This window comes from Aphelocoma coerulescens, chromosome 2 (genome assembly GCF_041296385.1).
Source record: "Aphelocoma coerulescens isolate FSJ_1873_10779 chromosome 2, UR_Acoe_1.0, whole genome shotgun sequence".
Classification (NCBI taxonomy): Eukaryota; Metazoa; Chordata; class Aves; order Passeriformes; family Corvidae; genus Aphelocoma; species Aphelocoma coerulescens.
The window spans coordinates 166,311,054-166,338,492 of NC_091015.1; the positions used below are offsets into that span (position 1 = coordinate 166,311,054).

The 27,439-nt window shown below is 47.3% G+C and overlaps 1 protein-coding gene across 1 annotated transcript in view; it reads left to right on the forward strand.

Moving 5' to 3' along the window:
- ADGRB1 (adhesion G protein-coupled receptor B1) overlaps nucleotides 1-27,439 on the forward strand; it is a 201,621-nt gene that overhangs the window by 51,871 nt on the left and 122,311 nt on the right. The window contains exons 4-13 of the mRNA XM_069006061.1: nucleotides 5,380-5,544; nucleotides 7,388-7,561; nucleotides 11,059-11,223; nucleotides 13,031-13,195; nucleotides 16,586-16,687; nucleotides 18,421-18,527; nucleotides 19,284-19,478; nucleotides 20,526-20,594; nucleotides 23,521-23,629; nucleotides 24,484-24,627. Coding sequence (XP_068862162.1) covers nucleotides 5,380-5,544; nucleotides 7,388-7,561; nucleotides 11,059-11,223; nucleotides 13,031-13,195; nucleotides 16,586-16,687; nucleotides 18,421-18,527; nucleotides 19,284-19,478; nucleotides 20,526-20,594; nucleotides 23,521-23,629; nucleotides 24,484-24,627 — 1,395 coding nt within the window. The remainder of the gene's footprint in view (nucleotides 1-5,379; nucleotides 5,545-7,387; nucleotides 7,562-11,058; nucleotides 11,224-13,030; nucleotides 13,196-16,585; nucleotides 16,688-18,420; nucleotides 18,528-19,283; nucleotides 19,479-20,525; nucleotides 20,595-23,520; nucleotides 23,630-24,483; nucleotides 24,628-27,439) is intronic.

A 27,439-nucleotide genomic window follows, 5' to 3' on the forward strand; every position in this document is an offset into this window, starting at 1 on the left:
GGTTGAATGGGGTTTTGGGCAATGTGATCTAGTGGAAGGTGTCCCTGCCCATGGCAGGGGGGTTGGAAGTAAATGATCTTTAAGGTTCCTTCCAACCCAAACCATCCTGTGATTCTGTGATTCAGCCTGGAAAGGCTTTGTGCTCTCCTTGACAGCTCTGTGTTGTGGCAGGATCTCAGCACATCAGGGGTCTCAGGCAAAGCACAGTGTGCTGAACCTGGCTCAGGTTAAAATCTCTGCCCAGTGACCTTGCTAACATTTCATGCTCTAGAAAGGCTTCAGAGAGGTGATTTGATTATAAGTGAGAGAGGGTCACATTCTGGTGTAGGTTACCTGTGCTCCACCCAGCCCAGGAGGACTTTGCCACTGTGTGGCATCAGGAACCCGTGCAGTGTGGAGTATCTGGGGATGACTGGGCAACTGCTGGGGTTGTAGTGTTCAACACAAAGCAGGGGACAGCCTCAATTATCCTGCACAGACTCTGCTGCCTCCAGTGGGAGCAGCTCCACTGCCTGCAGGATGGATCCCTGGAGTCTGGTAAAACCTGCAGGAGAGGGAGGACGCTTGCACTGCTATAACCTGGTAAAGCTGAGCTTAATGTCTCCATCCAAATGCAGAGGAAAGGAAGGCACTTCAAGGCAGGCCCCTGTTGTTCCTACTCTCTCTGGTCCCAGGTGCTTCCCCAGAGCTCCCGTTCCAGCCTCTAACTCAGCCATCAGGTTTATAGTTTGCCATTTCTTCCTGCCGTGCTGCTGAGTGCTGGATCAGGGCTCAGTGACATCTCTGTGACCTCCCTGCCATCGTGGCCACTGCTGTAGCATGGCTGGCTTGGGCTGTGGCATTCCTGAGGGCAGCATGGGCTGGGAGATGTGCGTTGTCCTGCTGCGAGCTTCCCACATCCCTGTCGCTGTCCCAGGAGCACCAACTACAAGTTGATCAAGGAAATGAGGATGGAGGAGATACAGGCAGAGGGTTCAGTCCAGCAAGGGATTAGAGGGCATTTTTAGCTGAGGATGCCAATGCAAAGCCAACGTCTTCCCTATGGGCACAGATTGTAGGGAGTAAGACATTTCACATCTGCTCAAGACCTGGAAAAAGATGAAATACAAAAATCTGCTGATGCCAGCCTTAAGGACTGTGGATGAGGAGACAGCCCTGCCCAGCCAAAGAGCAGCATTTTCTCCTGCCAGCCCTTCACATCCCTGGTGTCCAGGTCCTGTTGGCCCCCAGGCTCTAGCAGGGCTGTGCTCCCAGCCAGGGTGCTGCTGGCTGCCCACGTCTCTCCCAGCAACAGCACAAGAGCCAGATCCAACCCAGCAGGTCCCTGGAATGGCTCAGCCCACAGGCTGCTTCCAGGAGGACTCTGCCAGGAGCAGAATGTGAACAGAGGCATCCTGCACGTGGGGAGATGTCAGACCCCAAAACAGAAAGGGCTCCTGGCAGAGGGATGGCAGGGATGGGCTTCTACATTAGTGCCGAGGGAAGAAGAGTCATGAAAGCAGCTGCAGGCACTGATGGGGACACTGCAGCCAGGAGCTGGAATGAACCTGGGTTGCAGTGCTACATCCTCATGGATTAACACTCAGTGTGTCCCATTCTGCAGCACCTGCTGGACCCTCTCCAGCTGCTGCAGCTGTGTCTGTGGGAGCAGCAAGGGCCATCTGCCCACTTTGAGTGGGGTACCAAGCCCCGCAAAATCCTGTGGGACAATCCTGTTAATCCCCAAGCTAGTCTGGGGCATCACAGGACTGATCAAAAGTCAACCCTGCAGAGACAGATGCCTGCAGGCACCAGTGATGATGCAGGGCAGGGCTTGCCCCTTCTCCTCTCAGTGAGAGGGAGAGGGAGTGAAGACAAATTTGGCTGGAGCCCCTCTGCTATGAACACAGGCTGAAAGACTTTGGCCTGTTCAGCCTGGAGAAGGGAAGGCTCTGGGGAGGTCTTGGAGTCCCTTCCAGTGGCTAACTGTTCTCCAAGAGAGCTGGAGAGGGACTTTGGACAAGGGCATGGAGTGACAGGACAAGGAGGAATGGATTTAAGCTGAAGGAAGGTAGATTTAAATTCAATATTAGAACAAAAATCTTCATTATGAGGGTGCTGAGGCCCTGGCACAGGTTGTCCAGAGAAGCTGTGGCTGCCCCATCCCTGGAAGTGTCCAAGGCCAGGTTTGAGGGGATTTGAAGCAACCTGGGATGGTGGAAGATGTCCCTGCCCATGGCAGGGGTTGGAACTGGATGATCTTTAAGGTTCCTTCCAGCCCAAACCATTCCATGATGCTATAATCTCTGGCAGGTCTAATTATAAAACAGCACTGAGCTGGACTAGGCAGCTTTCAAATCCAATGAGCATCGTAGACTTCTTGCCATTATATCCAGAAACAGAGTCAGAATCCACTTCTGGGATGAATAATTGCAATATACTTCACACAGTAATTTGTATTTGCTGCCATTTGACCCACAGGAGTGCAGAAATTCTTCTCACTCATAGTTTTGATGATGGGCACTATTGTGCTTCTCTTGAGTAGAGAGTGAATTTGTCTCCTGCCCTGAGAGTGTCTCAGAACTGGGTCTCGCTCGGTTTGAAAATTAGTTAAATTTGTGCAAGGTTTGAGACGAGGCTGGATGTAATGTCCCAGTGGACTGAGATAAATGGCTTGGTTCAGAATGACACCAAGCCCAAGGGAGTCACCAGCACTTAGAAAATAAACTGTATTATGGGTTTAAAATCCAGGGATTCGTGCAATGTGAGGGACAATAATTGAGGAGATTTACCTCTAAGCACAGATATTTCTGCTGTGAAAGAGCAAAAGCCAGAAATACTAAAGAGGAGAGAGGTAGAAGAGGTGGAATTTGGTTCAAAGATGCCATCCAGTGACACAGTAACTCATCTGAATATGGAGATTGCAAAACCCCAGCCAGGTCTGAGGTGGCATGGTGAGCTCTCCAAGCTGTGAGCTGCTGATGGAGGAGGCCCCTGTGCCTCTGTCCCACCTCTCCCCTGTCCCACCTCTGGCCTCCCAGAAAGATTTTGGGACCCAAACTTAAGTGTTTAACTACCAATAATCCCCCAGCTGACTGGCACTGCAGAACTGGGGAGGTTGCTCAACGTGGATGAAGAAATGCAAAGGCATTGCTGGTTCATGGAGCATCCAACAGGCAAGGGAGCAGGAATGGTTGGGATCTGTGGGCCAAAGAGGGATCTTCTGGAGTCTGGGGCTCTGTGAATGGCAAATGCTGAAGTGATGGTACCATAAAAGTAATTTGCTGGTGGAGCATGGAGCATGGCAGGGCTCTGGGTCTGACAGAGCTGGCTGAGTTCCCTACTGGAAAATTGCCATGGAAATGCAGATTTCTCTCTACCAGGAGATCTAATTCTTGTGAAACAGGATATGGGACTGATGTTCTCCTGAAGCCCCAAAGCCTCAAAACACACGAATGTCTCCTACACGTCCCAGGGAAAGACCAGCAGTCCATAACTTTCATCTAACTGGGACCAGCTGGGGAGGTTAATGAAGCAAAATGGTTTTGAGCAACTTTGGCTTAATGAACAGCAGCAGTTACATCTCATGGCAATCACTGCAATGGCACAGATGAGGTAGGGAAAGATTGATCCTCACCACCTCTTCCTGTGTCCAGACAATAAACGAAGGAGTGAAAGTCTGTGCATTTTACAGCAAGGGCAGGTATTCCTCTACACTTTTCCCCCTCAACACATATTAATTCAACAAACTCCAATCAGAGCTGTATTTTTAATTCCCAGCTGCTGGAATGACAGGAGACATTCAAGGCAGATGTGCTGAAAAGCATGACACAAACCAAACAACACAGATAACTACCAAAAGTCCTGAAGAGCAGATTGATGGGAGCCACAGACACTTGAAATCCTGCATGAAATTTCATTGCATGTGGAAAACACTAGTAAATATATAAAAATAAATAAATAAATATACCACCCCCAGGAAAAAGCCAGAGACGCACAGTTTTAGGCAATATTGGGAAATTTGGTGATCCCCACCACAGTTCCTGCTCTGATATTTTCATGCAGCTGGTTTATAACCCTCGCTGAGATCTCCAGCTGCAGAGTCTCTTTCCTGCTCCAGGTTGCAGCTGGACAATTTAATATGGCATCCTCTGCCCAGCTTTTTTTGGGAATGGGGTGGTGGTGTGGGATAGCACATCCAAGTGCTGGCTGCCAGGCTGGATGACCCTTGGCATTATATTTACCTATTCCACCCAGTGCCATGATACTTCTCATCACCCACAGTCTGACAAATGCATCTGTTTGGGATGAGACACGGGGCAGTCTGAGGTTTTGAAGAATTTGTCACGAGAAGGAGCTGCCCCCCTGTTATGCTGGTGCTTATTTTTTGCCATATGCCTGTGTTCTATACATACCAAATGTAACATTCCAGGTTTATTATGTGTAATTGTTAGCAACCCATGAAAAATCTGGAAACCCAAACAATGCATGCCTTAATTAAGTGGAACATAGCCAGCTTTTTATTTTCATGTGGGAAAGAAAAGCATTTTTTCAAGGGGTAAAATATTGCCTATGAAAACTAATGGAAAATCATCCTTTCCTTGCTCATTTCCCACTTCGGGTGACTTATTTGGAGGTTGTGGCTGCTGGAACAGCCCCAGCAGGGATATTAGTGACAAAGGGAATACATCTCAGCACTTTTCACTCCCATCAATGGGATATTTTTAGCTGCTTTTCCAATGCTGCCCCATCAGATAAGCAGTTGATAGACTGTGTGATGATGCTCTGGAAGATTCAGCCTTGTTCTGTGTCACATGCTCACAGCAGATCTCCACAGGTAAAGGAGATACCAAGAAAACTTTGTGGGATTTCATCAGCTGACCCTTCTTAGGCACCATCACCTTCTATTTTGTCAGCTCCTCCTCTGCCAATCTGCCTTGGCAGGTGATGTGAGAAGGAAAAAGGAGGGGTTGAATCCTTAAAACAGAACAATTTATGGATGCATTTATCTGTCTAAACCTTGTTAGTACGGTCTCTGTGAGGAGGTGCCATATCCCATCTCGTAAGGTTCTGGAGCGGCTACACCACCTTCCGTGGTGGAGTTTGCTCTTCCCAGTGCCCTGATGCTTCCACAGCATCCTTCCTATATTTTTTTCATATGCGTGTGTATATTACAGCTCTACAGAGTACCCAAAAAAAACCCTTTAGCCCATTCTCAGCTCTCACATTTTCTCCCCGATGCCCTCACACCCTCCCACCCATCCTGTCACCCCACCTGTAGGACACATTGCAGCCTCACAGATCTCACAGCTGGCCAAGCATAACTTGGAAATTTCATCCCTGAAGATCCCTGGAGATCCAAGGATGCCACATCCTCACCTTCTGCTCCAACCCCCACAGGTGACCCTGCAGCAGAGGAGTGGTCCCCATGGAGTGTGTGCTCAACCACCTGCGGGGAGGGCTGGCAGACCAGGACCAGGTTCTGCGTTTCGTCTTCCTACAGCACCCAGTGCAGCGGCCCTCTCCGGGAGCAGAGGCAGTGCAACAACTCTGCCGTGTGCCCAGGTATTGGTGGGCAGCAGGGGCGGGACATTGGCTGCCTGTGGTATCTCCACTGGGATATTTCTGGAAGGCCCTGGCACGGGCTGCCCAGAGAATTTGTGTCTGCCCATCCCTGGGAGTGTCCAAGACCATCTTGGATGGGGCTTGGAGCAACCTGGTCTAGAGGAAAGCAGTTGGAATTAGATGATCTTTCAGTTCCCTTCCATTCCAAACCATTCTGGGATTCTGTAACTCTTGCAATGAGATGGTTTTTGTTCCTTGTTCCTTCTCTTTATGCCTTAAGGCCTCATACAGAGACTCTTGCTAGACCAAGCACCACGAGATGGGCACTTGCTTTGCATGGTGTGGACAATTCCATACTATCTAAAGTCCATGAACTCAGTACACCTGCAGGCAGGTGCCCTTTGGGGTGTTTCCAGGTCAGGAATAATTTTGATGAAAAAGGACATTCTGGGGAGCCTGGAGCCTACAAGAAAGATGGAGAGGGATTTTTTACAAGAGCATGGAATGACAAGATAAAGGGGAATGGCTTCAAACTGAACGAGAGTAGGTTTAGAGTGGATATTAGGAAAAAATCTTTCCCTGTGAGGGTGGGGAGGCCCTGGCACAGGTTGCCCAGAGAAGCTTTGGCTGCCCCATCCCTGGAAGTGCCCAAGGCCAGGTTGGACAGGGCTTGGAGCAACCTGGGATAGTGGAAGGTGTCCCTGCCCGTGGCAGGAAGTAAATGATATTTGAGGTCCCTTCCAACCTAAACTATTTCTTGTTTCTATGATTATTTTGAGGAGTTATGCTGTTAAACTTGGTGTATTATTCATTTCTCCTGATGATGTTCAGAAAAAATTCTATTATGGTGAAACCACCATCCGTGGAGAAATCACCATCCATGTTCTTTCCTCTATTTCCTTCTGCTTATCTCTTATCATTCAAGATGCCTGGTGAGAATTAGTTTTGAACCCCATTTCCTGACACTGGGCATCAGTCACTGTTAGCAACCGATGAAGGACTGGAAAAGTCCCTGGCTTTTTTGGGTTTCTTCTTTTTGGGTTTCTTCTTTTCCTAAACAATTACTGATTTGGCGTTAGCTTCTCTGGTAAAACTGGAAGGGATGAAGTCCCTTAAGAGAGATCAGTGCATTCTTGTAACATTTGGCCTCTGGAGATTACAGTGACTGCAATTCCATAAATAACTTGGCCAGATTAGATTAGATTAATAGATTAATAGATTAATAGATTAATATAGATTAGAAGGCTAATTAGGTTAGATTAAAATCGATTAGATGTCTAATTCCAGGAGCTACCAGAGATGGCTTGAGCAATCTTGGAGGATATTGCCCATTCTATTTTACTCTTTGGAGTCTCCCTAGCTTTGCCTCTGAGGTGTCACTGACCTATGAGAGTAATCAGTAGACAGACTACATCTTTCCTGAAAGCCTTAAAATATTGTAGTCTTTGAGGATTCGATGAGAAAATGTTGGGAGGGAGAGAAAAAAGGGCAAGAAGCAATAAAATGATGGTGATGATGCTTCCCTAAGGGTAGTGGGGTTTTATTCCTTTCGAGCTAAATCCATTTTTTGCTTAAAAAATGCCATGTTGGCTCAAAAATCTGAAAAATTAAGGTCAACTAGAAGTACATTGTGGTTTATTTCAAAGACTGGAAAGCAGCAGGCACTTGGTGTCGATATCAAAGCATAAAAATTACTTGATGTTCCTCTTGCACATTTTGGGTTGTTCTCCAACTTCCCACACGCTGATCGTTCCGGGTGGGAAGAAGCTGTGCCCTGTGGGCTCCCTAACTTCCTCAGACCTCCTCTGAAAAAGAAAAATCACTTCTTCTGCTTCCCTTGCAGTGCATGGCACCTGGGACGAGTGGTCTCCATGGAGCCTGTGCTCTTCCACTTGTGGGAGAGGCTACAGGGATCGGACCCGCACCTGCAAACCCCCCCAGTTTGGTGGGAACCCCTGCGAGGGCCCGGAGAAGCAAACCAAGTTCTGCAACATCGCTCTCTGCCCAGGTAGGGACAGTGACAGATCTGAAACCTCCCCTCCAGCAGCGCTCCCCAGCTCAGATGCCCTTAAGGCCCATAGATGACTCCAATGAAATTCAGAACTACTGCAAGGAGGATCCTGAGGACTCGTTGAAGAAGCAACCCAGAGGTGCTTTCTGGGGTTGTTCAGCTCAGGGATATCTCAGGTTCAGGTTTGCCCTGTGTGATCTCTTGCAGAGGACACCTTACATGGGTTGGACCTGGCTATCACTGATATTTCCAAGACTATCTTAAGCTTCTCAACTGCTCTCCCCATTGAATGGTTTAAAGTTATTTTGCCTGACTGGGTTCATTTTGCTGGAATTAATTAGTAGTTTTACTTGTCTGTGCATTAATTCAATATATATGCAAGTTGTCTCTGTGGCTGATCCTGCTCTGGGTGGTGAGATGGACTAAGAGACTCCTGACAGCCTTCCATGCCAAATTTAATACTTTTCAGTACTTCCAAATTTTACTTCCAAATGCCTCTCCTTGATTTTGCTTTGAAACATCAGAAAGAACCTCAAGATGGAATTACTTTTACCACCTGGAAATCCACTTATGCTCCAGAGGCTTCTTTCCTCTGACAGGCCCTGGGTTAATTTGCCCCCTTAACTTAACTCTGGGTGTCCTGGTGAACACAGTCTGTACACAAGGGAGCTCCCCAAAACTCCCTCCCTATCCCTGGATAAAGTCAATTGACATTTTTCCAGCTTAATGAGAATCATTATGAGACATTATTATGTCCCCGGAGGAGGAGAGGGATTGTGGGAGGGATGAGAACTTTGTGAAAACAGTGAGAAGCCTCCTGGCATTTCCCATCAAGTTTTCACTCCAAGTAACTATCCTTGGATATTTGGCCACTGTCCAGAAGACGCTACTTGGAATGAGAACCTCCCAGACACCAAATTGACTCTGTCATAAAAAGACAAATTTAAGAAGTCAGAGCTGGCATTGCTTGGGTAATAAAGCATACCCTGAGTTAACATTGATCCATAATTAATTTAAATACAAATAAATGCACGACCGAAACAGTGGTGAAAAAGACAAGCAGCCCAACTGCAAGGCTTCAGCTCCAATTAGTGCCACAAAGGCAATCAGCAGCTTGGCAGCGCCAAATGAGAGCGGCGCTGGGGGAACCATTGAAGCACAACAATGGGTGTTTGACACCCCAGACACTCCCAGTGCTCATTACCACCCTGCTCCGAGGATTTACCGCTACAGCTGAGAAAAATGCTCTGCTGCAGGGACAACAGAGCCTTTGTTCCTCAGGAGCTGTGGATGCCATAGCCTGAGCCCCAAGTCCTTGGAAGAGGAAAAAGGAGGAAGACAATGCCTGTCTCCTCACGGGCTCCGCCAGAAAATGAACATTTTTGATAGACCCCACTGTGGTGTAATCCTGGCACCAAACTGTCCTTGGCTTGTGGCTGTGATGGGAACCCTCAGCATCTCGACCACGAGGCATCTTTGCATCCGTGCAAGTGGCTGGAGGGAAAACACAGCCACCTTTGTTTGTCCTTTTTTCAAAACATTTCTGAAATTACAGCCTGTGAATAAATACAAGGAAATTACCTGTTCTAAATTCCTCACCAAACAACCAAATTATGGATTTGGATGTTTCATTTTCCTACCTCCAAATGACTGCACTTCTGATAAGCTGCCAATCACTAGCAGCAGTGAGGGTGTTGAAAAAATTCAACTTTTTTTTGGTAAACACAATTTTTTGGGTAAATGTCAAATTTAATGTGGGAAATGCAATTGCATTTTTCCAACACAGGGGAATGTTAATGAAGGATGGATGCCATCATTATTAGGAAGAAATTCTTCCCTGTGAAGGTGGTGGGGCCCTGGCACAGGATGCCCAGAGAAGTTGTGAATACATCCCTAGAAGTGTTCCAGGCCAGGTTGGACAGGGCTTGGAGAAACCTGGGATAGTGCAAGTGTCCCTGCCCATGACAGGGAAGTAGAATTAAATGATCTTTACCTTTGCAACCCAAACCATCCTGTGATTCCGTGATTTTATGATCAGTTCATGGAAACTTAACAGCATAACCTTCAGTCAGAAAAGCCACGCTAATTTGTACCTGATGGCATTTACTTGGCGGAGTTTTGGGTCATTTCCAGAAAACAACCACCTGTCAAACACCACGTTTTTCATTTCCCCTCTTTGGGATTGATAGGCACTGGCACAAAGCCTTGAATTTATGCACAATAAACCCATAAATTTTTGGATTGTTAAAAACATGCACCTTTTGGAGGTACCCTTATACCTTCCTGATTTTGCACACCTTGTGATCCCCTTTGAATTAACAGTTGCTCATTTGGATGTTTTAAACTTTTTTTTACAGAGTTTGTAAACAAAAAGCTGCTCAACTGCAATGGGGATTACACAGGACTGATCAATTCCTTGCAGATTACATGGGGGACCAGTTGGCATTTATTTTTCTTGGACGGACAAACAAAGGCAGAAAAAAAAGCTGCAATGTGATTTGAGCCAGAATTCAGACTTTTCAGGGACTCAGGTTGTTTTTCCTGAGTGAGATCTAGCATCTAATTCGATCTAAACAGAGCATGATGACCACTGTTAATGAGAAAAATGCTCCAGGAAGAGCAGACTGGGTGATGGATCTGTTGATCAGGGACCAATTAGGGTGTAACTGCCACACTTGGGATTGCCTCAGTCCATACCATGATAAAAGATGTATTCCTATTTCTCTCCAACCCTGTCCCTATCATAACCTCCCTTGTCCCTCCTTCCTCTATTTAATTATCAAAGACACTGCTGGGTAGAAACATCTCCAGCCTGTCAGAGTTAATTCAGCTGTGAGAGAAGTACATTGACCACACACACTCACCCTGCTCCTGGTCTTCTGTTGGAGCACACCTTTGCTCCCACATTTCCCAGCCAGCAGGAATGGTTGATTCCTGTCAATAACACTGTGATTCGAGTTTCTGGGTGTGCTTTAATGAAAAACAGAGCATTTGCACGCTTGAGAAAATACACGCTCCGCAGATTCATGCACTGCTTTGCTGAAAAATGGGTTCCTTAAAAAAGTGCTGATGGCCCCAAATGGGAAATGTCACGGTAATGTACTGATCCCTTAAAAGTGTTCAGTGAAAGCATGAGCCATGTCCTCTGGTGTGATGTTATGTTGTGTTTAGCAATGTTATTAGTTTGGACTTTCATGTTGGAATGTGCAATATCAGTAATTTCAACTTTTATGGTCTAATGTAGAGTATGGAACATAAAAATTAAATGTTACTGCACTTGCATCCTGTGGGACTGTCGGAGGCTGCAGAGGGTCCCAAAAATCCCTGTTGCTACAGTTGTCCAAACTTTTTTTGATGCTCTGTCCCCTCTCTCAAGCTCTGTGACTCCTTGTCCTTCCCACCTTAGTCCCTGGTCGGCAAAGGCCAGAGGCTCTCGCCACATGGCTCCTTCCAGAGGGAAAGATTTTCACATTCCGCTCGTTTTCTTTCTTTGGGCCACTCAGTGGACGGCAACTGGAACGAGTGGTCGAGCTGGAGCTCGTGCTCCGCTTCCTGCTCCAACGGGACCCAGCAGCGGACACGGGAGTGCAACGGGCCCTCCTACGGCGGAGCCGAGTGCCAGGGACACTGGGTGGAGACCCGGGACTGCTTCCTGCGCCAGTGCCCAGGTGGGTGACCCATGACTTCTTCTTTCTCTTGGGCCAACTTCCCCTGCAGTCCCAGTAAAATGTTTCTTTGGGGAAGACTTGCGCCCTTTTCAGTGCAGTGAAAAGGAGGTTTGGATCATTCCAACAGACGATGCCAGCCAAAATCCAGCGCTGGCAAATGTTTCAGGAGACCCCAGTGAGGTGAGTGATTGCCCACGGGGAACGTGTCTTTCTAACCTTAGATTTCAGGTTTTCAGCATAAGCTTAAAAAAATCCCAAGAAAACATCAATGAAACCCTTCCCTTGCCTCCACAGGGCTTCAGCTTCCCTCCTCTTTTTGTTTTGTTCCTCTCCTCCTGCCATTTCAACATTCCCAGTTATATCTGAAGCAGACAGGGAATCCTCCATTGTATCTCAGCTTTAAACCTCTGGCACAACAAATCCTTTGTTCATGTCTGTGTAAGACTTGTCACTTACTTTACTCATCTGTGACTTAAAATAATAATAATGACAGAAATAATAATAATAATAATAACAGTAATAATAATAATAACAATAATAATAATAATAATAATAATAATAATAATAATTCCTACTGGAATTCATCCTGGTCTACCTAATTCCTCAGGGAATCCCTTTACTCTCTGGTAGCACCATTATATGCAGTATTTAACACAGGTATTGGATTTTCCTACATGGTCTTGAGTAGGTTTTGATGTTTTGGGTATCTCATTCCTTCTTTGCTACTTATGGAGATCTTCAAAGACAAAAAGGGGCTTCAGAACTCTTTTTTAGATGACCACGTCCCACTGATTTCAGAGTTGTCTGTCAAAGCAACTCAGGTCATACCTCCCACTGCACAAAATGTCACTAAATAAAGCACCGTAATCTGGTGCTGCCCCTTTTCTTTGGTAATTTTTGTCAACTTCCTGGAGAAGATGTGGATCTCCCACCATCCCAAAAGGAATTATTCAACCTAAGATGATGTGATGACTCAGAATTAAAGCCCAAATAGTAAAGAGCAGACTTAGGCCTTGTCATGGTTCTGTCACCGAGTTGTTGTGGTACAGCAGAGGAGAATGTTTCCCTACCTTGCAGGCTTGTGGTGAGGGCTAATCAACATTTTTATGGTGCTTTGATAAATGCAATTGCTAAGGTAAAAGAAGCAGCACTTTGATAAATGCCATTGTTAATGTAAAAGAAGTCACATTTCCACTGAATCTGGAAAGATGTTGGGAGAAGACACAATGGAATGAGACAACATCCCACACCTCTTCCCAAGGCCCATGAAGCATCAGTGCAATGCAAACAGCTGGAGGGAGGTTTATTTGATGTTTCTTCATGGGTTTTTTTGCCCAAGGGCTCTGCTGGTCTCTCTAAATCCCTGAGCCAGACCTTCTCTGGGAAGGACTATTTTCACACATGCATTGTACATCCCAAATGAACTCCAGATATGGAATTGGCCTGGCAGATGTGGCTGCCAGGTTGAATCTCAGCCCATGGGAAGAGTGTTCAGGAGCACAAACCCAAAATCTCAGCCCGAGGAAAGAGATAGGGCTGCTTTTGCAGAGCATGGAGGTGCTGAGAAAAAACATGAAAACACCCTTGGACTACTAAAGGACTGATGGGATGGGAATGGGGACACTCTGATTTAACATCAGTTGAAGATCAAACAAAGATCCAAGGCAGGAGACCTCCTTTCCTACCAAACCCTGCCCTACTCACCCTTTGTTCCTCTGCTCACCTTGGGACCTTGACTCCTTCTGTTGCAGATGATGTTTGGGCCCTAACAGGCTGTTTCTCTCCTCTTTTTTTCTTTTGTTTCCAGTGGATGGGAAGTGGCAGGCCTGGGGAGTGTGGGGCAGCTGCACCGCCACATGTGGAGGTGGCACTCAGAGACGTGACCGGGTGTGCTATGGCCCCTTCTTCGGTGGAGAGACTTGCCAGGGTCCCAAGGAGGAGTACAAGCAGTGCAATGACAGAAAGTGTCCTGGTATGTACCCCAGAGCCCTCGTGCTTTCCTTTGAATGAGGGGGATTTTGGATTTTTGGATTTGGGGAATGGCTCCCGTGTCCTGTGTCAGAGATGTGAATGCTACAAAAGGTTATAATCTAATAAAATCCTACCCATGACCCACAAGATACAGGGTCTTGATTTAACTGTTGCAGAATCCAGTGCAGCTGTGTTGGTTTCAGTAAATATTTGATGAATCCCACCAGTCTTGCCTTGGTGGTTTTCATGTTTTCATTGCCATAGAGTTACAGGAGGAAAAGAGAAACTGTTTGGTAGCAAAAACGGATATCAGAGTCTCAAGTCCATGAAGTTGTTGAGTAGAGGATGCTGCAGTGGTTTCCCATCCTTTACCTCTGGAAATTTAAAAAAATAAAAAGCTGTGTCTGCATCTGTCAGAGCTTTACCCAAATCTCACCCTCCTTTTGCAGAGTGCAAAAGCTGAATGGAGAGTGACTGAGCTGTAGGGCAGATGAAAACCTGGGTTTGGATGTGAAAAATAAGCAGGAGCAAACTCTTCCAAGTAGGAATGCATCTGTCTGCCTCTCAGACTACAGAGAGACCAAAATAAAGGCCTGTGCACCATTTTTGCTTTCTTCCTCAGTCTGAGTTGAAGGGCCTGGTGAAAATGCTGGTGGGGAATCAACGGCCTCTGTGATGCTGGCAGTCAGATCGCATCGATCGTAACAGGCCACGAGCTTTGACTGAAAGGGTAAATAATTGTCAGAGCAGCTCAATGAGAGACAGGAGAGATTCTCATGGCAGTATCCCGGCATTCCTACTGGAAAGGGGAGTCTCCCAAAAGGACAGGAGGCAGCCGTTCTGATGCAGGAGTACCTGGGGGCAGATCTGCCTCGTGGAGGCCAAGCTGACCCCTCAGACTCCCTCACAAAGTGCTGAAGACAAAGAGATGAAAGCCAAAGAGCTTCAGCATGGAAGTTCCAGCACGTTCAGCTCAGAGATGGCAGAGAAAGAGGCTGCGTGACAGCCTCGCGCCACTCTTCCCAGCTACGCTCTAATAAAAGGCATCACCTCTCCTTACAAGCTGTGCCTCTCAATTAGCAGCGGCATGTGAGAATCTCTTCTAACTCTGCCACAAAACTCTCTCTCGCCACAGAAAATCTTAGCACCGGGTTGTCTGGTGGTGTCTACAGAGTGAGGCAGATTTAGTTCAGCTTCAGTGTGTGCCAGCTGGGGCCCTGGCAGAACAAGCCCGATCTTTTCTTCTCTTTCTGCAGGGGTTGATGCCTGTGCAGTGCTCAAAAGGAAAAGGCAAGTCTCAGGCACTGGGGCCTGCCAGGGTTCACAGCCAGAAGGGTCTCGCTGCAGTTGTTAATTTGAAAGGGAAGGAAAAGGTGGGGAAACATCAGAGGCTAAAAATAAACCCGCTCAATTTGTTCTCCAGAAAGTATCAAATGCTGGTGTGATTTGATTTGAGCAGAAGAATTTAATTTAATTGGGTTAGTTATTAAAATCTCCCAGTGCAAATAGGTTACTCTGGTAAAAGGGATTTTGTTGTGAAGCAACATCAAAAAGAAAAAAAAGAAGAAAAAAGGAAAGGATGAAATGATTCTCTCCTGGCCTGGGAATTGCTCCTGTGCTCACTGGCAAGACAACTCCAATCAGTGTATTTTTAAAGAGCATCTCTGATCCACAGCATCCCTCAGCGGTCCCCAGGGACACTGCAGGGGTGACGAGACCAGGAAGTTTTGACAGGCCAGTGGGGGAGAAAGGGGAGGAGAGATGTGAACTGTCTCCCTCTCTGCTTTATGGTGTGCTCTGCTGCTGTGTAACCGAGGGTGCTGGAAGCTTCCACACCCCAGAACCCTCCTGTGAACCATGGGACAATCTGTGACCATGGTCAAAGCACTGGTCCAGGGGACAGGAGTCTGGAATTCCCTCCCTGCTCTGGGACAGGCTCTGTGGGTGACCAAGTGCTGTCACAACGGGGTGATTCAATCGCCCTGCCCCACAGCTCCATGTCAGCAGGCTGGAAATGAATCTGCCTCTTTTCCACCCCTGCTTTGGCTTATCTACAGAGTCCACGAGCTGTTGGCACAGGGGTGAGTCCTGCCTATGTGCAGGGCACTGCTGGAGTCCTTCTTGCCCTCGGGGGTTCCATCACAACCGCGATTACTCACACGGGAACTTTAAACCAGGGGAAGGAGCATCGGTTTCCAAGCAGAGAGTGCAGCTTATCCATTCCCAGCATCTACTGGGGAGGGATCCATCTCTGAACTGCAGCTGGGGCTGAAGCCACAGAGTCTTGGAGCCTGCCTGCAGGAGCAGTGATGTGCAGGCAGCTTGTTGGGTCTTGTAGGAGTTCTTCAAAGAAGCAGGACTTGCCACGCCCATAATTTAAGGTTTGAGCCTTCCTCACAGCCAGGCTGATCCCTGGGTAGTCCCAGAGCAGCAGTGGGACATGTCCTGACCAGCTGCAGGCACAAATTCAGCTTCCTATTTATGGGTATTCTTACACACACAATGAATAAAAACTGTAATCAAAAACTATTAAATCAAGTTTTTTTCTCCTCCCCTCCCTCAGGAGTGACAAATAGCTTTAACACCATCCTCATGGATCCCTCTGCTTTACATGTTGTAAATAATGAGTTTCTCAGCACAAAGATCTCCTGTGGTGAATGTTTTTCTCCCAGATCCCACCAACTCTCAGACCAACTCAGCTCCACCCACAGACAGAAGCATCCAAAACCCTCCTTCCAATGATTTTTTTTTCTGAGATGTCTCAAAACACATTTCTGCAGCATCCTGGGCTCTGCAGCAGTGTTTGGAAATGAGCTGCAATTACAACTTGCTGGGGCTCAGATCTTTTCCCTTTTGTGCACAAGACAGAAGCAGGCAGAATGAAGACCACCCAGGGGATGTGTCCATCTTGTCTCTTCATTTACTTGTTCTTTCCTTCATTCTTACTCCACTGACTCATGCCAGGCCTCATTTTAGATACATCCAACACTGAAGGTGGTGACCCTGAAGAATGGAAGAGGTGAAGTCTGGAGTTCACCCACAAAAGATCTGCCCACTAAAAGTTAAGAAATAAAACTCTTCAGTAGAGGGTAGCAACAGCAGTTTTCTTGGAAAGAGCTGCCACAAGGCAAGGCAAGGATGTGAGTGGACTTTCCCATGGATTTTAGTGAGCTAATCCTCGGAATGGATGAATGCCCAGTTTTCAGATGGGCAGAGCAAATTCCGGAGAGGTGAAGTGACTTTGTGAGGGACCAAGCAGCTGCAGAGCTGGAAGTGCAGCTCCAGGCCTCCTGGCTGCCAGACCATGCTCCCATATTTCTTCCTTCCACTCCCTTTTCCGTGTCCTTGCTGAAGAGGGAGTTTTACCAATGGAGTTTTTCTCTCCTGGCAGAGCCCCACGAAATCTGTGATGAGGAGAGTCTTGGCCCTGTGGTTTGGAAAGAGACGCCAGCCGGGGATGCTGCAGCCGTCCGGTGTCCCCGCAATGCCACGGGTAAGGGTGACTGCATGGTGGGAAGGTGGCCCTCCCTCAGGGGATCCTTCATCCTTTGCATCCTAGGAGAGGGGAACCTGGTTGTGGGAGGACAGGACAAGCACATGGACTTCCCTCCCTTTGTCCAGGGCTAAATTAACTCTGGGTTTTTGTTTTCTCTGTTAAGCAAAAACATCTTAGTTGTTACTGGACAATCTGAGATGGTTTCCATCCACCCACTGCCTGGTCCTGGGACAAGTTTGAAATTAAGGAAGACTGGGATATGTTCCCCCCATTATCTACACATAAGTTTGCAAAGCAGGCGGGGCTTTGTTAGAATCCTCTAGATTTGAGTGTTGTATTTCTCTCCAGTGCCCATAAAAGCAGCTGCTGTATGAGAGCAGGAAATCTGAATCCTGTTGTCCACTTACACTTAGAAACCTCAGCACCTCTCCAAACATTTCTTTGGGTGCTCAAGTTGATGGTCTGAGTGTGGTGGTGTGAAGTGAAAGGATCCAGGTGTTACCTGTTGTGGCCATGTGTTCCCTAAGGAGTGGAAGGCAGTGCAGAGAAGGCTCCAGGACATCGGGCTGGTGGTGGGATTTGTCCTCAGCTGGATGTTCCTCAGTGCCAGGCAGGAACACAAATAGGGGCAGCAGTGTCAATAATTAATGTAAAGGTTTTATTTGGTTTGAGGGAGAGGGTTGGATACAGACAGATCTCTTTGACTCTTCCTGGCACAGTCAGTGTCATCCCCAATGCTGTCCTAGGAGGGCTGTATCCACGGAAATGTCACTGAATCATTTGGCAGTGGCAGTGGGATTTCAAACCCAGCAAACCTGATCCTCAGAGACTCCAAATGGCATCATGGTGGCTGGGACAGGGTGATCCCTCTCCCCTTCCTCCTCTCCGATGTGTCTGTTCCTCCGCATCACAAGGCATGTGATTATCACTGCAAACCCCTCTGTGGATTGGAGCTGAGGGAAAGCCTGGGGGAGGACTGGAAGCAGCTTTCACAGAGTTTCAGCTGTTGCAAAACTGGTGCTGTCGGGTGTTTATTCCCTTCCAGGCTGTGTGGGCAGCACAAGCCCTGCTTTAGCTGCAAGTACCAGACCAAACCAGCTGGGGAGGCTCGTGGGGCTTCCCGAGCCAGGAAAAATGCTGCCATCCAGGGCAGGAGAAGAAATTTTCCCTTCACCCTGACTAGCCATGTCCAATTAGTTCATTATTGTTTTCCTGCCCATTTGCTTCTGCTGCCCTGCCATAATAAAAGCAGGAGAAGGAAATAAAGATAATCCCACCTACAGGCTTGCACGGGTTGTTCAGGCATCTGCAGGTGCCTCTGATGCCCTTTGTGCTGGTAGCTGGGTCTGAATGGATGCATTGACCAGTTCTGGGTGATCCCTATAGAATCATGAAGGCTGGAAAAGATCTCTAAGATCCTCAGGTCCAACCATTAACCCAGCACTTTCAGGCCCACCACTAAACTGTGTCCTCAAGCGCCACATTTGCACATGTTTTGAACACTTCTATGAGTGATGATTCCACCACTTCTCTGGGCAGCTTGTTCCAATGCTTGACCATCCTTTCAGTGAAGAAATTTTCCCTAATACCCATTCCAGACCTTCCCTGGAACAACCTGCAGCCGTGTCCTCTTGTCCCATGACTTCCTCCCCATGACAAAAGACCGACCCCCATGAATTCTTGGCTTTTCATCTGTCCTCACTCCCATATTTGTTTCATTCATCTTCCAGGGCTGATCCTTCGAAGATGCATCTTGGATGAAGAAGGCATCGCTTACTGGGAGCCTCCAACGTACATCAAGTGTGTTTCTATTGATTACAGGAACATACAGATGATGGTAAGGCAGCCCCTCTCCCTCAGCTCAGCAGGTTCAGGACCCTCCCCAATGATTGTGACATTGTTATAGTTACAAAAAAGAAGGAAAAAAGGAGTTTCCAGCTGTGCCTTGATTTTCTCTTACTGTTTTTTCTGCTTACCTTGTGATGCACGGGCACTTCACGGACAAGGGATGGTTCCTTGCAGGATATTTTAGTATCCAGCTTGGCAGAATCTGGGTTCTTCCAGGCCTTTCATATCACATTATCATTAAGTATCACTGTGACTGTATCACTTTTAAATAAGCATCTTATTTTTTGTTAATCTTAAATTCATTGTTGTGAGGAATTTCTGCTGGTCTCCTGCGGCCTTTGGGAGAACTGACCTCTCCTGTTCAGGGTAAGGTACAGTCTGTCCTAAAATAATTCCAAATTGGTTGTAAGCAAACAAGGTTTTGGGGAAAAAAATATTCCGTTGGGTTATGAACAGAAGAAACTTCATAGTAGGACAATTTCTTCTTCACGGGCAAACAGAAAATTTCAGTTCTTTGTCATTTTAGAACCACTTCAAATATAATTTAGAATCTATCACTCTTTCCTATCATTTTAAAAAATATCAGGGGCTCCTAGGCCAGCAAAGATTGTCAGACTCATCTAATCTGCACTCTGAATTGTGAGGAAGGTCAAAAACTTTCCCTCAGCAATTCCATCACTGAGCTCATTAACGTGACTTTGACTGTCCCTAAAAGTGTTTCTCACGTTTCTTTTCTGTTTCTCAGACCAGGGAACACCTTTCCAAAGCTCAGCGTGGGTTGATGGGAGATGGGCTGTCAGACGTGCTCCAGAACCTTGTGGAAATCTCCCAGGATGGGACCAGCTACAGTGGGGACCTGCTGTCCACCATGGACGTACTCAGGAACATAACAGAGATCTTCCGTAGGGCTTATCACAGCCCGACTTCTGGGGATGTGCAGGTGAGCCCAGGTGCATTTTCAGGAGCCCAAAGCTGGGTCGGAGGTGTGTGTCCATGCTCAAGGTTCCAGGTTTGGTTACTGATACTGACTGTAGCTGATACAGTGCTGATAAAAAACAGATTATTGTTTTTTCCACCATAAGTGTCTTTCTGTATTAACAATCTCTCCTTTTGAGGTGGTTCTTCCTTGGTTTATAAACTAAGAACTTGAAAGCCAAGGTCACTCTGAGCTATTTCAACCTGATAGCACTTCACTGCAGAGTCTAATTGATATGAGAACATTATTTGGTAGGGATTTCAGGCTAATGACTTGAGGGAAAATGATCCTGTGGCATTAGGTACCTGGATGTTGATGTAGGGGAATATCGTCATGGTTTCTCATCCCAGGGTTTTACTTCCAGCAGCTGCAGAGCAGCTACAGGATACACCCTTGGGATGGGTGATCACCCCATGACTTGAAACATTAAACTGATCCTGCAGGATCTGCAGAGAGTGGTAAAACTGGAGAAAAAATCAATAGTCTTAAATTTCCTGTCTCCTTCCTTCTCATTGTGTGCTGCCAAGGTCCCACCATGGACAGAACCCTCTTGATCCATCTCTGCCTCTCTTGAGTGGTCGCAGGCTAAAGGGGATCCTGAGGTTTCCATATATTGGAAACAACAGAAATAATAGAAAAAAAGATAGGAAAGGATTTATGCAATGGAAGATCATCTGGTTTTAACCAGTTTCTGACAAATATTTACCTAATCTGTCCTTCAGATCATCAGTAATGGATACAAGACATATTCCCAATCTAATGCCTCAGGAGATACAGTAGTCAAAGTGAAGGCCTTGGGAAAAGGGCTAATTAAAATTATCATGCCCATTAACATCCTTGATCCTTGGGGACCTGTGAGGTCCCTGTGGGGCCTTTTGGGAATGGGATCACGAGAACCCTTTTGGAGCATGTCTGAATCTCACATGTCCCTCCCACACCACTGTGACCTTCCCAGCCTGGGCAATCTTTGCATAACCACCTCTTTTGTCCTCTCTTGTTTCCCTTCTGCAGAACTTCGTCCAGATCATCAGCAACATTTTGTCAGAGGAAAACCGGGAAAAATGGGAAGAAGCTCAGCTGGTATGAAAGTTCAGCACCTTCCCTGGAAATAAAGAGGTTTTCAGCACAGAGTTAAGCCATGAGGAGGGGAATTTCCAAGTGTCTACATGACCTCCTAAGATGAGCTTAGTTCCAGGCTGAGTCACATTAAAGGAGTAACTCAGGAAGCCACAGAATCTCAGCTCTGAGCCAGACTCTGCATGAAGAACTGTGAAATGCTGGTGGTATAAACCAAATTTGGAATGGCTCTCAGGGGTCAGGCTTGGTTTGGAGTTGATAATCCTGATGTCTTGCTGTAATTCCACTCCTTCCTCTTGCCAAGATAAATAAGTGGGATTACGTGGCTTTGAGTTCCTGGCTGAAGAGGTGCAGGACAGGAGGGATTTTCAGAGCTGGAGTCTGCTCAGCTGAGCTTCTGGGTTTAGTTATGTTTACCTTTATTTCTCTCCTGCCAAGGTTAGGGATCCTGCTCAGTCCTGAAGTCCCTGAAATTCCTGGAAGTGTTCAAGGCCAGGTTGGATGGGGCTTTGAGCAAGATGTGGGTCCTTGTCCATGGCAGGAGTTTGGAATTAGAGGAACTTTAAGCCCATTCCAACCCAAGCCATTCTCAGATTCTGTGAATAATTCCATAGCTGAACTCTCCTGTATTAGGGGATGGTGTTGTTGGTTTTTGTTTCTTCGTCATATTTGGCCCTTATCTCTTGTGCCCCGTTTGAACTCTGTGTTGTGGACTTGTGTCAGACCTATTCCTGTGTCCCTTTACCATTCCTTCGGTGAGCTGTTGCAAAATTCCTCCAAGGGATCTGGAAACAGCAAAGAATCAAGAAAAAAGAATCACCCAACCCACAAAGCAGCCCCAGAGTCCAGTTATCTTCACACCAACCAGGGAAGTCCTCTGGGAAAAACTTTGTAACAACAAGTGCTGGCACAATTGTTGAAAGCCCAGAATGTGAGACAGGGACTTGAAAACATTTCCTTCATGCAACAGCAACTCTGTCAGGAGCTGAGCAGCCTTCTCCTCTCTTCTCCCTCCTATTTTGTGCTTTCCTATTGAATTTGGAAGAGGGTGACACGGTCTGTCTCTGGGTATAGAGATAGATAGAGAGTCTGGACATGGCCCTGGGCATGCCTGAGCAAGTGGGTCGGGCCAGGTGGCCTCTGAGGTCCCTTCCAAACGAAACTATACCATGATTCTGTGACTGTGCCCAAATACTTGTTCTCAAGCCTCCAGGTGCATGTGTGCATTTCAGCAGAGAGCAGAGGAGACTGTCAAGTTGTCATGACAACAGGGAAACACTGTTGATCCCCTTAAAAACAGCTCGCTCTGTGTGGCACTTGGTTCCCAGTGGCTTTCCCAGTGCAATCTGCCCTCTGCACCTCCAGGCAGGCCCAGCCCAGCATCACCATGACCTACATGTGGATGGGGAACATCACGGGGAGAATGTTTTCCTGGTGTGTATTTTAGTGGGAATTGAGAGGACAGCCCAGCACCACGGCTTTAGGACACGGAACTCTTCATGAGCAGGATTGCCAACAGAGGTGTCAGCAGCCTCTGTGCTTTTCCCTCAAAGCTGCTGGACCAAAATCACACCTTAGATTTTGTGAGATTGACCAATTCTTTTAAGACAAAGCCTTTGGCTCCCAATTTGCTCATTAAAAATAAACCCAATGTCATTGCACTCTCACATTCCAATGCCCTGTGGCCCCCTAGCAAAGAGATGTTGTTCAAGGAAAATAAAAACTAAAACAACCCATAAAGGTATTCAGAGAAGGGCTACAATGATTTTTGAAGAGTCTTTGTCGACCATTATATGATAAAACCTAAAATACAACATCCAGTGTATTTGGTTTGACCTTGTGATTTCAATCTGTAAGGGAATATAAAAGTGTGCAGCTAAAAATAGCATCCTCACTCAGTTCTCCTCCTTCTGTGCACACCTGCTGTACTGGCAGGACTTTTTCATCTCACCCTGAGACAGTTTTAGTCTTACCAAGATTCCTTGGATAGACACAGAGAGAGAGAGAGAGACATGCATGGCCACCCCTGTGTTCCTTGCCCACACTCTTCTGCCTCCTTCCCATCCTGCTTGTCCCCAGCTGCCCCCCCAGCTCTGCTCAGCCACCTCAGAATGTCTGGATTACAGTAGGAACTGAAAACACTGTGAAAGTGGTGGAAAAGGAAAAGAAGAGGAGCTGAGCTGCTTTTCTTCAGCCTCTCGTGGCATTTGCTAAGCTGCTGTGGGCAAATGTGCTTGGAGGAGAAGACAGGTAGTCAGCACAGCTCATTTCAATTTAGATTAGATTTTATGGAATTTGCCACTGGAAAACTGGCTATTGTTTAACAGCCTTAAGTTGGCAAAGCACAGGTAAAGAAGAGTCACTGCCAATGTCTTTATCAATGGGGAAAAATAGGAAAGAAATAAGAGGCAGAGAAACTCCAGGAGAGCACGGGACCAAGAACTTGATTATTTGGAGAGTGAGATCCTGACAACAAAACAGGAAAGGAGAAAATCAGACAGCCTGGGATTCAACACTAGACCACAATTGTTCTTTGGTGTGGTTGCTTTCAACAGAGGGAGTTGGAATTAGATGATCTTTAAGGTCCTTTTCAACCCAAACCATTCTGTATGATTTTATGAAAGGAGATGGGTAGGTTATTCTCTTCTCCAGAGAGTCTCAAATATAGCCCTTTGCTTTAAAATCTTGCCCTCCACCTTAGGTTTTATCAATCTGAGTGTCACATTATCATTTTTTTGCCCCTTTGTTTTTCTTTTTCTAGGCTGCCTCTTAGGATTTCTCAGTCCTCCTTCTCCACATCTCCGTAACACTCCATTATACCAGCATATGCTTCCAGTTCACGTGTCAGGGCAGAAACCTTTGCCCGCAGAGAAGCTCCTGCTGTTCTCATTAGGATCTGGTCTACTCAAAATTCTGCCTCTCTTTGCAGATAGGGCCAAACGCCAAGGAGCTGTTCAGGCTCGTGGAGGATTTCATTGATGTCATCGGCTTTCGCATGAAGGATTTCCGGGATTCCTACCAAGTCACGGACAATCTGGGTGAGCTCATTTGCACTCCCCACGTCGGGGAGAGACCCCCAAAAGCTGTTAATTACTGTGCAACATGGATAACCTGGGCTGTGGGGAGGGAAGGGAGGAGGGGAGGCAGCAGGTGGTGAGACATTAAAAGGTCCAAGGGAAGACACGGACAGACATAAATATGGAATAGCTTTTCTCCAAAGGAGTTGGGATTTCATGAGGAAGGAGAGATATCCACAGAGAGATCTGAGAGATATCTACAGAATGGAGAGCAGATGACGAGCCAGGCAGAATTAGATCATTTCTTTTCTTTTTCAAACACGAGAACAGCCCAGCAGCCAATGGAGGCAGCGAGCAAACAGCAGGCAGTGTTTGATTGATGCTGTGTGCACAACCGCAGCGTGGAACTTGTTGCCAGAGGAGGTTGCAGAAGCCAAAAAGTACAGATGGGTTCATGATGGGATTTAGGAATGTGCACAAAAGAGATGTCCATTGGTGGCTGTTAAAGTTGATGATCTGGATGCAGCCAGGAGCTGAGGAAGTCCTGCTGATTGCTGGGAGGACAAACCAAGAGATGTCTTGTTCATTCTCACACTTCTTATCAGCTGCTGCTGGCCACTCCTGGAGATAAGGTGCTGGAGCAGACTGACCTCTCCTCTGCAGGTTTAGTGCTGGCAGGACCCTTTCAGCAAAGCATGAGCCCTGGCTTTATCTTCTTTCATGGATAGACATTTCCTCAAGAGAGCACCACTCCTGCGGCTCCCAAGATCCAGTCTATCTGATTTCCCACTAATGCTTCCCATGTTTTCTTTATCACATACGGAATTTACTGAAGCTGGTTTCACTTACTGTTTTTTTTTCTTGCTTCTCCCCAGTCCTGGGCATTCACAAACTGCCTGCAAATGCAGCAACCGACATCACCTTCCCCATGAAAGGCTGGAGGGGAATGGTGGACTGGGCCAAGAACTCGGAGGACAAGGTCACTGTCTCCAAGAGCATCCTGTCTTCAGGGCTCTCAGGTAGGCAGCACAGCCAACACAAATTTCCTCCTTCATTTCCTAAGAGTGGTTCCTTCCATTTGCCTGGTCTTCAAATCCCCTTCCAGCCCAGCTGGATTTGCTCACAAATGTTTGGACACCAAAAGCATTGATGAGTGCAAATAAGGCTTTCAGATGTGGCCTGACCAGGAGTTCAACCTAAACTCCTCATAAAAGTTCAGGGCCAGGCTTAGTGCTTGGGTGTGGATATTTATCTTTCCCTAAAGAAGCAGGAAAAATTGGCAAACAATGGTTTAGGTGCCCCCAAGCCTGGATCGAGACCGGAGCCATCTGAGGGTGAGTAGCTGGGAGTCAGCAGGTCAGGCTGAGCAGCTGGTGGCTCTGAGTCTGCTGCTTGGACAAGCTTTGATAGATCTGGGGATTTATGGTGATGCCTTTTCCTGGTCTTAAAATCAAGAGTCAAACACGGTTAGAAGGGAAAAAGGGATTTTACCTTGGTATTTATTTTAAGGATCCTTAGGTGCACCACGTCCAGGTGGAATGCACCTCAATTCCCACCGCAATGCACACCCACCATAGATCGGGTATAACATTATAGGTTTTACTAATTAGCACATCTATCAAAGATTCCCCAATGAGAGGCTCAAGTGAGCCTCCCTCCCCAAGGAACCTTGCCCTGGATGGTTCTATCTTCATTTACAAAATGTGTCCTGGAGAGGACCTTGGTGTCTGGGCCTTTCTGATCCCTAACTATAAAGCTTCTAAAATGTTTGGTCTCCTGGGTGAACAAGCAAGTCCAAGAATGTAGGCAAAAAGCACTAAGAATACAGAAGTTATAAAAAGGTATAACAGGGGTATAAAAGAAAAGGCAAAAAATCATCATGACCTCAATGGCCCTTGTGTGAAATTTCCTTCCCCCAGAGATGAAATTCAGAGGCATTTATCACTAAGGCTCCATATCATGGCATGGACATGAGCCCCAGCACGGAGGTGGTGCCTCAACCAAGGTGGCCTCATTGCCAGATCTGGAAGAAAAGCTGGGGGTTTTTGGGATGATCTGATGGATGAGAGTCCCAGGAACCAACACACTCAAGGTGCTCATCTTTTGGCAGAGCCAACATTCAGCAGAATTGAGCCCTGAGTTCTCAAAAGCAGGACCCTAAATTAGGCTGATTGCTGGGAAATGATGGGATTTACTTTTGGCACTCATGGCTTTGAGAGCTGCTGGGTCCCCCTTCCTTAGGACAGAGGCTGGAGACTGAGTTGTTGCTACAAAAGACCTTTGGCCTCTCATTGTCACACCAGGACCTTTTGTCCTGGGCTTCCCTGCTGGGGATGGCATCAGCCATCACTTCAACTTGGGAAATCTGAGGCCAAGAACAGTTAAGTGACACCCCCAAGGGTAAACAGTGAGTCACCGGCAGAGCAAGGGCCATGTCAAGCACTCCTTGTGTTTTGTTGTGCCTTGCAGACAGCGTGAGCTCCCTGGGAGAAGCTGGAGCACGTTGGGAGCGTTATCCCAGTTTGTTTGTGGATGCTGTGGTGCCTTTACCTTTGGAAACTTTTAATCATTTGTTGGACAAATTGCCGGACCAGACCCAGACAGAGCTGATCCTGCTCTGAGGCTGAGGGCTCTCCCAAAAGCATCCAGTTCCCCATGGAGCTGCTTTCCAGACTTCTGTTGGAAGCATCCTCACACAGAGCTGCTCCAGAGCCCCCAGGCTGTAGTGACTGAGCAAACAAAAGGTGACATCCACCCTGAGGAAACAACTTCCCATCAGTGCTCACTTCTCCGTGGTTTCCTGAGTACCACCCAGGGCTCTTCTGCCTCTGTTTTATTCAATATCTTGTGCTGGTGGTGCAGTTTTTGAGGGTTTACTCAGTGATTCCAGCAGAAATCCACCTCTATTAGTTTTGATCCTCACTTTTCTCTGGCTGCAGGGAACAGGAGTAGCTATCCTGAGCAAAGTGATGAAGACAGGCAGCTCCATGAGACCAAATCCAAACCCCCTCACTGCTAGGAGCTGCCTGAACAGTTGATTTCGACGGGCCAACACTGATTCGTGCAGCTGGGTGACACAATTGCTCTGCAAGCCTGTCTGTCAGCCTCTCCCAGTTATATGCTCACCAGATATCCCAATCTGTTGATAAGGAAGATGGACATGCAGAGCTGTGCCTGTCCTGCAGGGATGGAGCAGACACACTGTCAGCTCAACCTCAGTACAAGATATCAGAGAAGCCCCACCTGGTGCTTTCCCAGGCTTCTTCAGCAGTGCTTTTCACACAGCCACTTGCTTTTCCTCCCCCTGAAAATCCAGCCCTGGGACTGCCTCTGCTGTGGTTTATCACTGACAGTTCAGTGCAGCTGGGCACCGCGAGGCAGTGGAGCAGGAGGAGGAGGAAAAATAAGAGGAAAAGGAGAAGGAGGTCAAGTGACGTGCCCAGAGGTCACACAGATGATTCAGAGGCTCATCTGGATCTGCTGCAGCCCCCAGAGGCAGCACATGAGTTGTGGGGTCAGAGCAGGCGCAGTGGGACAGCTCCCCTTCCTGCTGCCCTTGTCAGCCCGAGCACGGCTCCTCTCTCTGATGGCCTGATAGCTGTGGACGGCTCCAAAGGCCTCGAGGTGGCTGCAAGAGACCTTTCCCCCCTGCAGATTTGTCTGTTGTGGTGCTGTCAGAGGGATTTGGGGGTTTCTGAATGGGGGAGCACCATTTGGGAGGGGTGAGCCTTGGTGAGGATGGAAATCTGGGATGCCAGGTCACGCCAAAGGTGCTGAGCCCTCCCTGTGGGGACAGCAGCCACTGCATCCCACTACAGTGACGATGGCATT